Raw genomic sequence first — 18,630 nt, 5'->3', positions numbered from 1 at the left:
GGCGCAAGTGGTGCTAAATAAGTTGATAAGGCGAGGGAGCTGGAGGCAGGTGCTTTCAAAGGCCTCACCAAAATTCTTAGCAGTAGAGGAATTAATACAACCTGATCAGCGTAATGTGTCCAATTCAGTGTTAGGTACAGGAAACATGGAGCAGTGCATACAAATGACAGGGAAGCGGTCTGATAAGCAGGCATCAGTTATATTCAGATTAAAATCGAACACCTGATGGCAACACAGTGTGTGGCCTAGTTTGAGAGGGTGTAGTCTGTTCACGAACCGGAAATCCAGAGAGGCTGTATAGATGAATTCAAAACGCTTCTGGAAAATATCTGTCAAATATGTGAAATCACATGTACCACATCACCCTATTAGAGCACTTCGCTCTCGCTCTGCAGGCCTACTTGTTGTTCCTAGAGTATTTAAAAGTAGAATGGGAGGCAGAGCCTTCAGTTTTCAGGCCCCTCTTCTGTGGAACCAGCTTCCAGTTTGGATTCAGGAGACAGACACTATCTCTACTTTCAAGATTAGGCTTCAATCTTTCCTTTTTGCTAAAGCATATAGTTAGGGCTGGACCAGGTGACCCCGAATCCTCCCTTAGTTATGCTGCAATAGACGTAGGCTGCCGGGGATTCCCATGATGCACTGGCTCTTTCCTTTCCAGTCGCCTTTCTCACTCACTATGTATTAACAGACCTCTCTGCATTGAATCATATCTGTTATTAATCTCTGTCTCTCTTCCACAGCATGTCTTTATCCTGTCTTCCTTCTCTCACCCCAACCAATCACAGCAGATGGCCCCGCCCCTCCCTGAGCCTGGTTCTGCCGGAGGTTTCTTCCTGTTAAAAGGGAGTTTTTCCTTCCCACTGTCACCAAAGTGCGGCTCACAGGGGGTCATATGATCGTTGGGTTTTTCTCTGTATCTATTAATGTAGGATCTACCTTACAATATAAAGCGCCTTGAGGTGACTGTTGTTGTGATTTGGCACTGTGTAAATTGAATTGAAGTGAATTGAACATGTCTGAGTAACTTGTGTACAAAACCTTTGGTGTTTCAGAGTAAGGTCTTTGGATATTGTTGATATTGTGCAAGTATCAAGATTTTAATGGTTTATATCGTCCCCAAATGACACTGGGCTAATTAATTAAATAGTTTATTCTTTGCAAGCACTGTAAAAAAACTACATCTGCTCACGATAAATTATAAAACTATCAGGTCCCAGAGAGTAGTTTTACACCAACATTTGTACTCTGAGTGAGAAGACCAGGATTTACTTACACTGTGATTAGTCAATGAAAATGTCACAAACACATCAACATAATAATTTTAATCATACTAATAAAGAGTTTTAACAGTTTATTTGATTAATTTAAAAATGTAAGAAGACTATTTTCACTATTGTCAAGTCACCATAAATCATATTTGTTTGTTTTATAAAGATGCAACAGTAATGATTCATGTCAACAGAATTTTAAAGAGCAGAGCACAAATACACTTTCAGTGCGCGTTTGTCCAAATCTTAAACGTATCAAGTATCGATCCAAATACAAGAACAAACAGCAAATAATCCACTTCTGAACCTGTCGATAATGTAAAGTTCCACTGACCTAATGTTAACACCAGTGTGAGAAAACAATTCTTCTCTTTGAAACACTGTTTGTGCTCCAGCTCAGCTGCAGGGTGTAGCTGTACTGAGACTGAAACGCTGATCTAACACCTCGACGTTACAATACACGATTGATACTGGAATACTGAATGCAGTATTCCAGTATTCCAGTAAGTTACTTCTGGAATACTAAATGCAGACTTTCGTTTTTTCTTTGGGAGCTATACCACAATGTACAACTGAGCCAGCGAGGCTACTGCTCCGATGTTATGTTAGTTGGTTAGTTCTGGATTTCTACGTAATTTATTTTCCCTGCTGGACTCCCTGCATTCATCCCTCCTCCCTCTTTCTTCCATTCCTTCTGTGCCTCCTCCTCCCTTTTTCTCTCTTTCCAAAGAGCAGCTTCCTTTTACACTGAAAAATGGAGACGAGAAGTGATCATTCACTGGCTTTCTCTGTCAGGGTCTTCACTCTGCAGGAAAAGGTGAGAGCTGAAGCATGCGTGGATACACATAAAGAGGTGATATTGGAGGTGACAGAGGTGCACTCTTTCACCTCCAATAAAGTGTTTTGCATGCACTGGCATTGGCTACTGTAGCTGTAATTCTGCATGAATGCTGTTGCTGTGGAAGTGAAAGCAAACAGGCTGCTGCTGTTGAGAACGTAGGATCAGCTGTGTATAATTCTAAAAAACATGCCTTTTTATTTATTATTGAGCTGTTAAGAAGAACAATTACACAAGAACTGAAATGAAAATCAGTGAAAGTTTTGGTTCAAATCCTCATCAGTATGTACAAAGGAGGTCTGGAGAGTCGTCGAAGTATTTGTGTCTACAGTCATCTGTAAAAGTCAGCAGAGGCTTTGTCACCTTTTTGCAGTTAGGCTGAAGAAGAAGAAACTGTTCATTGTTAAAGCAAGGTTAAACTAACAGATGCACATAAGTCTTACATCCTGTTGACTTGAACATTTACAGTATAGGGCCTGAAAATTCCAGTAGTGTTAATTTGTCATATTAATGTCGCTTTATAACAGTAAGGTTGACAGAGTATTTTTCCCGGTGTCAGGTAAATCATTCCTACAGTTTAAATGAGCCTGGCAGCCTGTGTTACTGTGGAGAAGCAGGGGTTGGTGCAATATGGGCTGTAAGGCCGGGTTAGGAGAGGCGTGTTCACATGTTAGTGCCATGATCGACGCCATTCTGATAGCTATCAATAAAGGCTGATTAAATGGCCTGTATTTATATAGCGCTTTACTAGTCCCTAAGGACCCCAAAGCGCTTTACATATCCAGTCATCCACCCATTCGCACACTGGTGATGGCAGCTACATTGTAGCCACAGCCAGCCTGGGGCGCACTGACAGAGGCGAGGCTGCCGGACACTGGCGCCACCGGGCCCTCTGACCACCACCAGTAGGCAACGGGTGAAGTGTCTTGCCCAAGGACACAACGACCGAGACTGTCGGGGCTCGAACCGGCAACCTTCCGATTACAAGGCGAACTCCCAACTCTTGAGCCACGATCGCCCAATTAGTGCATAGCACAGCAGCTATCTGGAATTTTGGTCAAGTTAAACCCAAAACTGTTCAAAGGATGGCTGGAGGGCAAAGGACTGCAGTACGTTTTGGGCGTGTCCCTGTAGCTCTGGCATCACATGAACATTTGACTGAAGCCTGGGTTCTGGCTGGACCACTCACTGACGAGTCTTCCCTGTTTTTGCAGCAAAAACAAACATTCCCACAGTATGATGCCGCACCACCATGCTTCACTGTAGGGATTGCATTGGCCAAGTCAGTAGCATCAGAACGACCAGCTCAGCCTTCAATTTGAAAGTGGAAATTCCCACCATGACATTTCCCATCACTGAAATTGCTGTGTTGAGAATTTATCCAGTGAACAAAAGCAAAAACTTTATATAGTTTTGTCCGTGCAAGATAGGTATTGTTTTTTCTCTGCAGTTAGCAAATTCTGCTCCATAACTAATAATGCAGTTATACATAATGCAGTTCGCTTGTAGGCAAACTTAAGATTTGGAAGACAGAGCTGAACACTTTGCTGTGGTTGGCTTCTGAAGGAGGAGCAGGTTCAAGGAGAGGTGAGCAGAGGCCAGCATATGAATGTGTGCGGACAGAGAAACGACCAAGAACTCACTCTTCATCTCACCACAGGACAGGAAGCTCAGCAGGTAACTGTGCAGGATGGTAAGTACGCAAGGAAAAGCAAAACACATACACAACTATACAAACACACTATGTTTGCTTAGACCAGTGGTTAGCGGCAGTAATAACAGAAAGCCAGTTAGTAATTGAAAGTATGTATATATGTATTTATAGTGAATATCATCTGGCAATAGAAGGTGGTTAGTTCTGACCTAACTTTACTGCTCTTGTATGGAAGTTTGTGTCCCAGTGGGTCACACGTTGGCTGTAACACTTTGCATGTGAGTGGGTAGCATTAGCAGTTTATGTTTTTTGTTTAAGTAAAGTTTTCATGGAAATACGTCGCTCTGTCTTGTATTTAGTTTTCCTCAGTGATGTTTCTGAGGTCTTTATGGGTTTTGGGGTCTTTCAAGCTCACGTAGGTGGCCCAGCCAGTGTTGATCATACTCCGGCTTTCATCTAATGAATCATTCTTCCTAATCCCGAGTCACCTAGAAGCCCTTACAGCAGCCTTCATGGTGAACAAGTGAAAAGGCAAGACCAGCACAGACCTTGTACAGTGAATGGCCAGCAAAACCTTGCGCCACACATTAGTCAGTTGACTTCCATCCTCCCCTCTGGTACTGATTCACGAGGTCGCCCCTGCTTCTGTACAGTCCCAGAGGGGAGGTGTCATGATCTGAAGAAGCTGAATACTGCACCATGTCTGGTGTCAATGCAGTTGCTATGACGTGTTCTTTAAATGACTCACAGCTGCTGATCTCGGTGACGTTTGGCACTTAAAAACTCTGTGGATACAAATCTTACTGTTTTTAAGTGTCCTCTTTATGTGTGGAACGTGTTTACAGCCAACGAAGCATTGGTTTTCCAGTTCACTGTTTCCGAGGAGATGGACTGCTGCCAGGTCGGAGGTCAGTCCTTCTTAGTCACCAACAACAACAACTTCAGTCTTCTGCTGCAATTCAAAACTCCAGCTGGTTTGTAGAGTATATTCTATAATAATTCCTACCATGAGAAGTTCTGATTTGTAGACTGCTGAAAGAAACTTGTCTTTGACTCTTTAGATATGCAGAACTTCCAGAGATTACTGAAGACCGAGGAAAATGAAGAGAAGGGGAAAGGTTGGATTGAAGTACATCAGGGAGGCAATAAGGATGCAGAGAGAGGACCAACAATGTTTAACAGAAGGATTGAAAAGAACCCTGCACAGTGCTACCAGGTAAGCGAACCAAGAATTCGAACCTTAAATTTGACACTCGAACATGGTTTAATGCTTCTGCGTGTTTGCAGTTCCACAGCTGTCTGACCCAGCAGCAGAGCCTGCTTCAGGACTACTTGAGGAACGCCACCTATCAGAAAGCCATTTTAGTCAATGAGGCTGACTTCAGAGACAAGGTGCACTTCTATGAATGGATAGTGTTATAGCACGTTCCTTAATTATGTCTATAAGGTCTGTACAGTTTACCTATTTCACTGCTGTGAAACGTGTTTTCCCATTTCCTGGTTTCTTATTGTTTTCCATATAAAAGCTTGTGCTCTTGCTGAAAACCTGTCTACAGTTTTTGCTTTGTGACACTTTCAGTTCTTTTCCTTTTCACTTTTGGTCTGAGGTTTTCACTTTGTCTTTATTCTATGGGAAGTTTGACTTGGCGTCTGCATGCTTTCTTGTCTCTGTAGGTGGTTCTGGATGTGGGCTGTGGTTCTGGTATTCTGTCTTTTTTTGCAGTGCAGGCAGGGGCTGCCAGAGTGTATGCTGTTGAGTCCAGCCCTATGGCCAAGTATACACAGGTCAGCGTGGTTCATTCTTTTACCGTTTATATTGTTTTCCTTAACTGTGCAGGTTTAACTCTTTGTTTATATTTGAAAACCTTTCTTGCAATAATGAAGCCATTGTTTAGCATTCTCTAACTAACCTACAAGCATAATTTGAAGTTTTGGTGTGTAAGAGCTAAAGACATGAAGGGCCTGGATTACAGTCTACATGCATTTTGGCTTTGATAAAGTCTTAAGTGAGACCAGAGTCATGCGTGCAAGCACATAGGGCACATACATGAGATGCAGAGCGTGGCATTCTCAGGAGTTAATGGATTGCTTCAACATGTGGCCAAGAGTTTAGTAGGATAGGGGCTGCAGAAAGCTGAAGCACACAGTACAGACTTACACCAGTGCTGGAAATGATACATTCGTAACTGAAACAATACTACTGTCATGCAAAAGTGCTTTTTAAACACAGACAGGAACAGCTATTTGTAAAAACTCTTTGGGTTAAATAAGTAATGCAAACTTTAACAACAGGAGACTTTCTGTGTGTGCATTCTTCCTTTGTGTCTGCATGGATTTGCTCCAAATATTCTGCCATCCTACCACAGTTAGAAGACATTCGTGTTAGGTGGACTGGTAATTACATATTGGCATGTACAGTGGTTTGCAAAAGTATTCGGCCCCCTTGAACTTTCCCACATTTTGTCACATTACAGCCACAAACATGAATCAGTTTTATTATAATTCCAGGTGAAAGACCAACACAAAGTGGTGCACACGTGAGAAGTGGAACGAACATCAGACATGACTCCAAACATGTTTTACAAATAAATAACTGCAAAGTGGGGTGTGTGTAATTATTCAGCCCCTGAGTCAATACTTTGTAGAACCAGCTTTTGCTGCAGTTCCAGCTGCCAGTCTTTTAGGGTCTGTCTCTACCAGCTTTGCACATCTACAGACTGAAATCTTTGCCCATTCTTCTTTGAAACAGCTCCAGCTCAGTCAGATTAGATGGGCAGCGTTTGTGAACAGCAGTTTTCAGATCTTGCCACACAAGCAACTGTAGCTTGTAGGCTAAAGTACTTTAGTACTGCAGGCTTTAGACTACAAAAGTCCATTCCTGAGTCAAATGAGTTTAATAAACCCTAGCTAAAGTCCTGTTAAAAACTTGAGAAAACTATTTCTCATAAACATGAAAGTTTATTTGGAGACAAACTTCTCTAAAAAGTGGGGTTCACAATGGCTAAAATGATTACTTATTATGAAACAGATTGATAATGACTGGGATACAAACATAAGACAAAATAGGAACGTCTGCTAACATGTTTCCAGAGTGTTGCACAGTACAGTATAGTATGTGGTACAGTGTCCTGGTGCTATGGAGTGAAGTTAATATTCTTTAATAGTCGTGCAGTCTTACAGTGAGTTGTTTAACGCAGGAGATATTTTCTGTCTCCTGTTCAGATCCTGGTGGAGGATAACCGTCTCTCTGAGCACATCAGGGTCTTTGAGGGGGAGATGGAGCAGGTCAATCTTCCTGACATGGTGGATGTCATCATCTCTGAGCCCATGGGTTATATGTTAGTTAACGAAAGGCTCATGGAGAACTTCTTGTTTGCCAGGAGATGGCTCAAACCCAATGGTAGGAATCCAGATATTGAGGTTAAACTATGTTTTAATGTAACGAGGCATCATTTGTATAAGCCACTATGGATGTGATTAAAAACACTGAGAAAAAGAACACCTTTAATTGAGTTCCAACTGCAGGAATTCTCTTTGTTCTGAGTAAGAAGGTACTTTGTTCCAAGTGGCACCTCAAAAAGTACTGAGCAGGGCTGGACTGATTAGTTCAGCTCTTCAGCTCGGTGCATTTTCTTTACGTGAGAGGAATAACAAATGAAAACTGCTGCTGTCACTCTAATGGTGGAAGTAATAAACAGCAATGCAGTGAAATCTTGATTTCCTCTGCTGACGAGGTTTGGTTCGATTTTATGGTGACAGCAGCTCATTGGCTGAAGCAGTTTTATGAAACTGCACCTTGAGCCTGCCCCCACATTCTGCAGTGGAACAGGAGCGACTATATCTTCCTCTGTTAGCGTTTTTGTCTTTCACTTATTCATTTTCTCTGCCTTTCTATTATTATCCACTTCTCTCAATTTCCAGGTGTGATGTTTCCCTCCTATGGAGACATTCACGTGGCTCCTTTCAGTGATGACCAGCTGTACTTTGAGCACTACGCACGGGCCAATTTCTGGTCTGTCACTCACGCACAGATGCACAGACATAACTCTATTCCCGGGGACACGAACACACTGGCTCCTTTTTATATCTCGCGCGTTTGACAGTCAGGCTGTGAAACATTTAGTCCAGTCCTGACTCATACAAACCAAAATGGATTTGGGTTTTTTTGTATCAGTCGAAGTCCATAAAGAAAGCAGGAAAAAGTCAGAAGCTGAAGAGGTACGGGACATATAGTAGGGTGCAAACGAGGGAAAAACATGTCAAACTGAGGGCTTAAATATGCACAGGAGGTGATTAGAGAGAAGCAACTCAGCTGGGAAAACAATGCACTGGTGAACTGAACCGGATCAACGAGACAGAAGGGGAAGTAAAACCAAATGCAAGGCACACAAAAAAAATCTAAATAACACATAGAAAGTAATATTGCTGTACCCTCTGAGTGAGTGAAATCGGTTTTAGTAGCAAGGAAGGAAATGATCTTTTTGCACAGAGACACAGTGTGGTTAATCAGATGGTGCAAAAAGCTCCATTTGGTCAACCTCACAAATAGGACGAGTGGATTTGTACAAATTGAAATGGCTGGTGATGCACAGATGCAAGGTTATCAACGGTTCCACCCTCGTGCAATAAAGGACGTATGTTCTATCACAAGACGGCTAATCATCTACATAAGGCGTGAGGGTGTAGTATCCATGGCAGTTTATCTTGAAACAACAACTGTAATCTGCATATTAGCACAAATTCCCAAATAGAATCGTTTTCTCAAAATAGTATTTAAACCTTATTCTCTGAAACACAACTGGACCCTAGTCTTGACCTTCTGATTTTTAAGCTAAGGCAGGAATATTTCTGATCACCTGGACCCATCATTTCATGTTAACACAGGGAGAAATATACTTTGAAGAAACACAACAAAAAAGGAACAGAAAGAACTTTTATGATGAGACAGCATGCCTTTCTTGTTTTTATAACATTTGTCATTCATTTGTTTGATGTGATGTTGGACAAAGTGGAAAACGGCATGCATACTAGACCAGAGGTCATACAGGGGACTCTGAGCACCTGACTCATGTGGATACAGCCCTAATTACTGGGCTCTCAGGCCTGATCACCGCTCGTATGTGCCAGCATGCTTTGGCCAGTTCACAGAACATGTTTTTAAGACTTCTGACTTCGTTTAAAATACAGCTCTGGTGATGATCGCTTCCATGCCTTTGACGTGTTCAGCCTGCAAACAATACCACCTCTGTTTTGGAGTTTGCATGTGCATGCATGCATGCCACCATGTGTGTGTATGTGAGTGCTGCTATGCTCTCTTCCCCTCACTGCTTTACCACTATGTGCAGGTCAGGCTCCGTCGGTACTGAGGAATGAATGTAAACTGTAAACGTTTTCCATCAGTTTCTACTTCCCTCACTTTTCAGCAGTAGAAGAAAGACATTTGACAATTTTAATCTTTGTAATCACATTTACAATAACATTAATTATTCTCTGAAGTTCTGCATGATTTCCTGTTTTTTGGGGGGTGGGGGTTGTGTATTTCTCATACACATTTCTGATCCAACAAACTTAAATATTAGACAAAGTTAACACAAGTGAACACAAAATGAAGGCGTTTATTATTAAGGGGAAAAAAAATCAAAACCTTCATGGCCCTGGGGGTCTGGTCTGGGGAGGTTTTGCTGCCGCGAGACCTGGAAGACTGGCCGTGGTAAACGGAACCATGAATGTCTACCAGAACATCCTGAAGGAGAATGTCCGACCATCTGCTCGTCACCCTGAGCTCTACAGCAGGATAACGATCCAAACACATCAGCAAGTCCACCTCTGACTAGACCCCTCCAAAGTCTTCATTTTGTTTTTCTTCATCCATCCAAAATCCTGACCTGAATCCGACTGACATGCTGTGGCACGACCTTAAAAATACCCTGCAGCGTGGCTGAATTACATCAATTCTGCAAAGATGAGTGGGTCTAAATTCCACTCTAAAACACTCATTGCCAGTTATGACAAACATCTGACTACTGTTGTTGGTGCTAAGCGTGGCCCAACCACTCGTTAGGTTTAGGGGGGGTAATTACTTTTGTAGGTTGTAGATGCAGATTGTTTTACACCTTCATTCACAAACTGCATGTTGTGTTTACTTTTGTTATGTTTTATCTAAATGGGAAAAAAGGAAGAGGGCAAACATTTTTTCACACCACAGTATATATAAGCTATTGTTAAATATTTTGCTCAGACTAATTAAGTTGCAATCTGAGCGCATTTAGAAACTGAGGGGTAAAATTACAGGTACGGTGTTAACCACCAGTTGTGCCAATCGGTCGACTGCAAATAACTTGATCTCTGCTCTTTACATGTTTCCCTTCAGGCAGCAGAGGAGCTTCTATGGCGTGAACCTGAGTGCTCTTCACAATGCTGCGGTGGAAGAGTTATTCAGGCAGCCTATAGTGGTATGGTGCACTGTATGATACAAAACATACACGTAGATGAATAGAAAATGTGTAATGAACATTAAACTCAGCACAAAAACTAAGGATATTTGTGATCTTAGATGGTGCCACATTTGTAAGGAAAATGTATTAGTGGGTTGCACCCATGAAAAACGTGCCAAATCTGCGCTACCATTTCCAGTCAGCTTGTTGTATGATTGACTCTTGTTTTGAGCTTCTGTTAGAGCTGATGATCAGGTGGCTGACTGGTGCCTGATTATCAGGACCTGTTAGCATGGACCCCGTTTCAACAGTCAATAGATATCTTATCCAAGCATGACACATTTGGCTGATCTGGCAACTACAATTTGGTCTTCTGCAAAATCAAGTAGCAGCATTGTTTCAAGTGAGGCCTAGTACCATCTCTAAATTGAAGGTGAAGTTTCATATAATGGGAGGTGTCAGAGACAGTCCATGAGCACTGAGTCCAGATTCTGCCTATGGCGGTTGGATCATGGCATCAAAGTACTTTTCGATTCGAGTACTAACCAGGCCTGATCGTATTTAGCATTTGAGTTTGGACAAGATCAATCATGCTCAGGGTTGTATGGTCATCAATGCCAAATTCTGTGTTAAACTGACTCCACTTTTAGCAATGAAAATTGTTCTCACAGATGGGTCATTGGCTTGAACCCAGAGACCATCATGAGTTTTACTGAACAGTCTAAACCAGGCAACTGGGAACTGTAGAACAGTTCCCAGTTGTTTTGATTGTCTTCCTCATCATGTTATGATAAAAACAAAAGATAAAGCTGTTTTATTGAGGGCTCATTGGATGGTTTTGATCAAAATGATGTACATAATATTGTCAGAATTGTGGAGTCCAGCACAATTGCAGGCACGGTCTCTGCGCACAGATGAAAAATCTAACCTGAATTGAAATTAAAATAAATACTTTAACAATTCAGTTCTGCAGTGTTAGTCAGTGACTGGCTGCTCCCGTATGGGATCAGAACGATGCCACCTTATCCCACAGTCCAGCCAATGATGCGATTCACATTCGTATATACGCAGCTAATCAACATCGCTGACAGGCTCTGACAGCGTCCTTATGTGCTGACACCGGTGTTTTAGCAAAGCGGCTGATGTGGAGTGAAGCCACGTTAATGACAACGTGTACAACCATTGGAGACGTGAGCAGGACAGACAAACAACTGACGGACAAAGTGTGGACTTTATACCAGTTTTTAAATTGTGTTGATCGGCCACGTAAAACCAGAGTTATGATAAAATATCTGCAATGTTTGGTTTTCTTCCTGAATACTGTCGTTGTTTATATTTACTGCAGGAAGAAACGGTAAAAACGGCGTTTTATAAGGAAAACTCTCAAAAGCCTGTGAGCAAAAACAAAACTCCCAGCCTTTCCTATTGGTGGAAAAATGTACCATGTGGACCAATCAAAAAAATTATATGGCAACATGGCCTTTAGTTGTTTAGGGAGGGGGAAGTTTTAGGAGTGACGGCGTGTTTGAGATGTGAGAGATTTGAGACGTTTAGCACAAATCTTGTGTAGTTAGTGTGTAGTTAGTGTGTAGTGTAGTCAATAGTGTTGTTGTGTGTGTCAGAACAATGAGGCGCCTGCTGAGTGTTACAGGTGTTACAGCAGTGACACATCTGCTGCTGTCAGGCCTGCAGGTATCAGGCTGTTGTTCTCCTTCATCTCATAGTGGACAGAAATTATTTTTGGAGTGAAACAAATAATTTGTGTGGCATCAGATTTGATGCAGAACAGCTGATTGTTCTGTAAATAGTTTGAAATGTTTGTTTAAAAACACCTTGGCTGCATTTTTAGGTAAACAGCTGCAAAACTTTGTTGTTTGCAAAACTCAGTTACTTTTTTGAAGAAGTAACTATATAGTTAATTACCCAACATTGGTCATTATTTACTGTATTTGCAGACAGAGTTACAGACTCTCTCCCAGACCACAGACTCATCATACAGTCAGAGCTTTATTTAAAAAAGAAAGTTGTGTTTTCAAAATTGGAGTTCAAGTTATTTTTCCTTCCAACAGTGTTAACATGCTACAGGTCATGAACAAGATTCTTTTAAATTTTCATTGTAAGTGGGATAAAGCAGTTAATTAGAAGTCGTCTAACATAAATGCTGTAATTTGATTACTTTAATAAACATGTGACTTGGATGGATCGGATGCTGGCGTGACTACAGTGCACACGTCTGCTGTTGCTCACAGCGGTCCAAGAGACGCTCAGGGAGTTTGTGTTCGTTCAGACACGTGAAACATTAGAGGCAACATTGCATGAGGGGAAGGTAAACTGGCGGTCTGACAAAGGGAGCTGAAGGCAAGGTACACAAAACAAACACAAAATAAAGCAGGAGGAGTGAAAACTGAAGAGGGAAAACACATATTCATAAACTTAATACAAGAGAACTGTCACCAGAAGGAAGGACACAAAACAAGGAATAAAGCTAAGGAAACTAGGAACTGAGAACTAAATACACTAAGGACTTCCTGAAGTTATTATAAACATTACACAAAGCAGCAACCACAATAAGCTTTTCTATTTAAAACAAAAACATCAAAGTGATGCAAAATGCTGCGTGAACTCACCCAGGACCATGAATAATATGTTCCTCAACACAACTGAGCACTCTCTGTGCATGACATCAAAACAGGAAAACAAGGAAATGTCTTTTGGACGAATGCGTCCACAGAGCCAGAAGTTCAAGTTCCGGCCTAAAGGGACAGAGAATCAGTGCAAAGGAGCCCTGGAGCCGCTGTGGACGAACACTTACTGTGACATTTTTTAATGTGTGCTCTTTTAATTTGTCATCACTCTGTGTGATAATTGGCATTGTTGCTTTCGCAGTTTCTTTTTCCTCCTAAATTTTATACTCTTATCAAAAGCTTGTAATAAATTTAAACGTTTGTTCCAGGACACATTTGATGTTCATATCCTGATGGCCAGGTCTGTCAAGCACTGCATCAATTTCATGGAAGCTAAAGAAGAGGATTTACTCAGGTTATACACTGAATCATATTTGTTGCCTGATCAGAAACATTGTATCTACACCTCATCTATGCAGTGATTATGTCACATTATTGATGATTTAAGATGTGACTGGAATGTACTTATAGGCAGAAAACAGATGAGTGGTTATATAAATAAACGAGTCACACCTGAGTAAAAACACAGCGTACATCAGTTAACTCTAAGAATTCCTGTTGGTTTTGTTATAGTGTGCTATAAATGATAGCTTTGCCATTTCATTTTTTTAATGTTCAAAGTTAAATTATTGACTTACTTTATGATTTAATACTTTATTATACTTTACATATGTTACTACTTAATGTTTTACTTTTTCTGGTTGGAAAGTAAGGTGATGCTAGATAGTCCAAACAGTTTGAGAAAAACACAAGTTAATGACATATTAACGAACACTGGATGCCAAAACCTTTGTGTGCAACACTTTTCTTATAATGTTTTTAACTATTTGATGAAAATTGAAAAACAAAATCTGTGTTTACAGAATAGAGATTCCCTTTGTGTTTACTCTGCTCCAGTCTGGTCTGATCCATGGACTTGCCTTCTGGTTTGATGTGGCCTACCTGGGATCCAAGTAAGTAATCCAATGCTTTCTTTCTAAGATTTAATGAAGGATTTTCAATGCAGACCAAATGGAAGGATGCATGGAACGAAAATATGTTATAGCAACAGAAAAACTTTGATTATTCAAGCACACAGAAAATTTTGATCTGACAAACAAAATATTAAGCCATGTCCCCCTCAATAGGTATATTCACCTGAAGCCGTTCAGTATGGAGGTGATCTCTCTCACTCTCTTTGTAGGGCCACAGTATGGTTCTCCACTGCTCCCACAGAGCCTCTGACCCGCTGGTTCCAGGTCAGATGTCTACTTCAGACGCCGCTCTTTGCCAAGCTTGGACAGACTTTGTCTGGGACAGTCCAACTGGCTGCTAACAACAGGTACAGCTGTGTTGTCCATAGGACTGCATTATCAATAGGGCAAAGAGGGAAAAGCAAAGGAGCTTTAATACCCTGCTTTAGTTCCACAGGTGCTTAAAGTGCTCGAGTTGCCAGTTGGACACGTTTTCACAAGAAAAGAGAGAAACTCACAGAAAAATACATAATCAGCTAATTCAGACTGTCTCGTTACTTACAAATATGAATGATACAATATTTGCCAGTTAATTATCTGTCAGTTGCCTTCCTAATCACTTTTTATGTACCTTTGTGGGCAAATAAAGGCACTTATCGCAGACAAGTCAGTGGGGTTGGGGATCAATAAAGGTTCAACAACAAGTTTTTCCCAGGTTACAGATTTCAACTTGTACCAACCCTTATCTTTCTCACTCCAGACAAAGCTATGACATCCACATCACAGCTACAGTGGACCAATCAGGCTTCAGATCTGGGAACATCCTGGATCTCAAGAATCCTTTCTTCAGGTCACTTCTCTCTACTCTTTAATGCATACATGCTGAATTATTTTGCTATAAAATTTGCCCATGAAATCTTGATTTGTTTCTTTTTGTTTGCTTTCAACTTCAGAAGTTACCCAAGTGGAAATCTTCAAAGTTCATTTTGTCAGTAGACCAAATTTAAACATGAGTACAATTTGTACAGTTCATGTAAGTTCTATGTCCATAAATATCCATCCATCCATCATCTTCTGTTTATCTGGGCATGGGTCACGTGGACAGCATTCTAAGCAGAGACTCCAAGACCTCCCACTTCCCAGCCACCTCCTTCAGCTTATCCAGGGGAACACCAAGCTTTCCCAGGCCAGCTGAGAGATGTAATCTCCCCCAGCATGTCCTGGGTCTTCTTGGGGCCTCCTTCTGCTGGGACATGCCCAGCATGTCCCTTTCAAAAGACTGAACTCCTCACACTCTCTCTAAGGGAGAGGCCAGCTACCCTTTGGAAAAAAATAATTTCTGGCACTTGTTTCTGCGTTCTTGTTTTTCTTTCAGTCACCATCCAGAGCTTGTGACCATAGGTGTGGATAGGGATGTAGATCGACCAGCAAAGCGACAGCTTAGCCTTCTACACTATGACAAACTGGTATAGCCCCAATCGCTCTGTCAGTCTCTTGTTTCCCTCTCCCCTCACTCATGAACAAGACCCTAAGATATTTAACCCTTTGGGGTCCACGGATGCGCCAGCGCATCCAAATCACATGACCAATTTAAGATGACAGAGCAATAAGTTGCAGCCACCCTGAGTCTCCATTTCAACTTGTGTTGGAAATGTGGACTTCAAACTATATACCAGTTTTTAAATTGTGTTGATAGACCAGGTAAAACCAGAGTTATGATAAAAATAAATGTTTTTTCCTGAATACTATCGTAATGTTTACTGCAGGAAGAAGAGCATAAGAGCAAAGGAAAGAGCGAGATAGCAAGTTTTGAAATGTGAGAGGTTTGTGACGTTTAGTGTGTTTGGAGTGTGAAGTTAGTCTGTTGTCTTGTGTAGTTAGTATTTAGTGTAGTTGTCTGTTTTGTTTTGTGTGTCAAAATACCTCCTGCTTCCAGGCCTGCAGGTATCAGGCTGGTTATGTGCTCCTCTGTCTTATGGTGGACAGAAATGATTTTTTTTGGAGTGGCACAAATAATTTGTGCAGCATCTTATTTGATACAAAACACCTGATTGTTCTGTAAATTGTTTTAAATGGTTACAAAAAAAAAATAATGCCTGATGTCTTGGTTGCATTTTTAGGAAAATAGTTGCATATAACTTTGTTGTCTGCAAAACTTGTGCATAGGTTTTTAAAATGTACAATTTCTATTTTCATTTTTAACAAAAAATAATTCATTAAACATGTTTGTGGTTTTTACAATAAAATATATACATTTTTTACACTGATTTTATGTTTTATGTCTGATTTTAGATCAACTGTGTTAATAAAATTTGTCAAAATTGAAAAAATTGCTGTAAATTCAGACATGTGAGGTTGTGTTGATACCAAACAAGGCAAGATAAATAGTTTTTAAAGGTGAAATATAGAGGTAAAATCAAAGTAGTTAAAACAGCCAAGTATACCCTGGACCTCAGATGGTTAAACTCCTCTACTTGGGGCAGCAAGTCATTCCTGGCCTGAAGTGAGCACTATATACTCTTTTCTGGCTGAAGACCATGACCACCCCAGATCTCTATGTGATGTTGCAGAGACATGTCAACCAAGACAGCCCTACAACATCCAAAGGTTTTGGGGAACTCAGGGGGAACCTTGTCAAACCTAGGGGCCCAGCTACCAAGGAGCTGTTTAACTACCTCAGTGATCACGTCCCCAGTGATGGGCGGGTCTTCCCCTTGTCACTAGACTCTGCTTCCTCTACAGAAGGCGTGTCTGTGAGATTGAGGAGGTCCTTGAAATATTCCTTCCACTGCCCAACTATATCCCCAGTTGAAGTCAGCACCACCCCACCTCTACTGCACAACCATGTAAGGGCAGCACTGCTTTCCCCACCTGCGCCATGTTGCACTTGTACATCAGCTACCTCTGAAATCCCACAAGCTAACCAAGCCCAACAGAACTCCATCTTCAGCTCTCTTTAGCTCTGGTGTCCATCATCTGGTTTTGGGGATTACAACCATGACAGGCACCAACCACCTTGCTGTCAAAGCTCCTTGCAGCTGCTTCAGCGATGGAGGTGTAGAACATGGTCCATTTGTCCCCAACTTCCCCCAGAATGCTGTCAACGTTTTGCCAGAGGAAAGAGTTGAAGATCTTGCAGACTGGCACCTCTTCCAGGTGTTACCAGAGCACCCTCACTATATATTTAGGCATACCAGCTTTGTCTAGCTTCCTTCTCTGAAACCTGATGCAACTGACCACCTGGCAATCAGTTGAAAGCTCAGATCCTCACTTCACCCAAATGTACAGAACATGTGGGCACAAATCCAATGATATGATTACAAAGATCAGACATCGACCTGCGACCTAGGGCATCTTGGTGTCTCATGCCCTTATGGACACCCCTGTGTTCGAACATGGTCCTTGTTATTCACAAAAGTAAGAAAACCACTCGGGTTCAGATCAGGCAGGTCTGCTCCACCATCTTCACTGTTGCTGTCCATGTTTAGTGTTGAAGTCTCCCAGTAGGATGTTTCTTCAGGCTGTGCCCAGCCAGGACCCATGGGCTAACCTGACCACCAGACCCTCTCCCTTGAGCTCCATCCCAAGGCCTGGCTCCAGGGTAGGGCCCTGGTAACGCTTTGCAAGGCAAGATACACTGGTCCCTTGATTTTATTCTTTCCTTAGGGGTCAACTGAACTGCTCTTTGTCTGGCCCCTCACCCAGGATCAATTTGCCTTGGGAGACCCTTTCTGTTTATAAATAAATAAGATATTTTTTGTCTGTGTATGAAATTACATTTATTTAAAACAAAAGCACTTCTCCTGAGATGGAGATCCAGTGCAGGTAACCTCTGCATGCTGTGGTAGAAAGTAAGTTGATCTTCAAAATCTCCATGTATAAACTACCTTATATGCCTATATGTTGTCAATACAAACAAAGACAAACAGCTTTAAATAGCTTTATATAGGACTTTTATCACGTTGACCCTAGATCTTTCAACTCCAGAGAAGAGGTCAAATGTGACATGATATTTTAAATCTTTGTACAGTACTTTCTATATGTTGTTAATACACACCACACTTACTGCATAAGAATTATAGTTTTCAAGCTGATGTATGAGGTTTTTTTCCTGAACAATAAAGCATTAAGTTGACTGTCACTTGGTGTTCGCTCGCTCTGCGGTAGAGTATCACTTCCTGTTCCTGCTCAAACACAGTGGTGTTTCTGAGTAGCTTATCTGCTTAGCAATTTAATTAAAAACTTTTAGATAACTTCTTTTTTCATAGTATAATCTTCACGTGCGTCATCCGAAGCACACTTTCTGTGTACTCACTACCTAACTTATAGCCAAAGTATTCACTCTCTGTCTCTGTACTGTTTCGCTAGCTTAGCTTAGCTTAACTCGTAGCCGACTCGTTAGCACCATGGCTACTTCACCTGTCCCTCCTGCACTTTCCTGCTGATTGTGTCAGATGTTTAGTTACTCCTCGGCCTCCTTTAGCAGTAATGATATCTGTAACAAATGTAGCATATTTGCAGCTCTGGAGGCCAGGATTGTTGAACTGGAGACTCGGCTTCGCACCCTTCATTCACCCGTAGCTAGCCAGGCCCCTGTAGCTGGTGCAGCCGAAGGTAGCGTAGGCCCCGCTAGCTGTTCCCCGGCAGACCCCGAGCAGCTGGGGAAAGAGGGCGGCTGGGTGACGGTGAGGAGGAAGCATAGTCCTAAACAGAAGCCCCAGGTACACCACCAACCCGTTCATGTGTCTAACCGTTTTTCCCCACTCAGCGACACACCCACCGGGGACATGTGAAGC

At 41.7% G+C, this 18,630-nt stretch overlaps 1 protein-coding gene across 1 annotated transcript; it reads left to right on the top strand.

Moving 5' to 3' along the window:
• Positions 1–2,007: 2,007 nt before the first annotated feature.
• Positions 2,008–17,975, top strand: LOC146682275 (histone-arginine methyltransferase CARM1-like). Its single transcript, XM_085448559.1, has 14 exons — positions 2,008–2,088; positions 3,676–3,802; positions 4,609–4,737; positions 4,825–4,979; positions 5,051–5,155; positions 5,438–5,548; positions 6,986–7,163; positions 7,685–7,775; positions 10,134–10,215; positions 13,151–13,236; positions 13,745–13,834; positions 14,065–14,202; positions 14,595–14,684; positions 14,788–17,975. Exons 1-14 carry the CDS (start codon positions 2,026–2,028, stop codon positions 14,828–14,830), a joined length of 1,488 nt encoding a protein of 495 aa, XP_085304685.1. The 5' UTR covers positions 2,008–2,025; the 3' UTR covers positions 14,831–17,975.
• The last annotated feature ends 655 nt before the right edge of the window (positions 17,976–18,630 follow it).

Source organism: Copadichromis virginalis, linkage group LG23 (genome assembly GCF_057382275.1).
Source record: "Copadichromis virginalis isolate Kocher_CV1m ecotype Utaka linkage group LG23, C_Virginalis_male_GT1.1, whole genome shotgun sequence".
Taxonomy (NCBI): Eukaryota; Metazoa; Chordata; class Actinopteri; order Cichliformes; family Cichlidae; genus Copadichromis; species Copadichromis virginalis.
The sequence above is the reverse complement of the archived record's forward strand: the minus strand, read 5'-3'. Positions and strand labels throughout refer to the sequence as shown.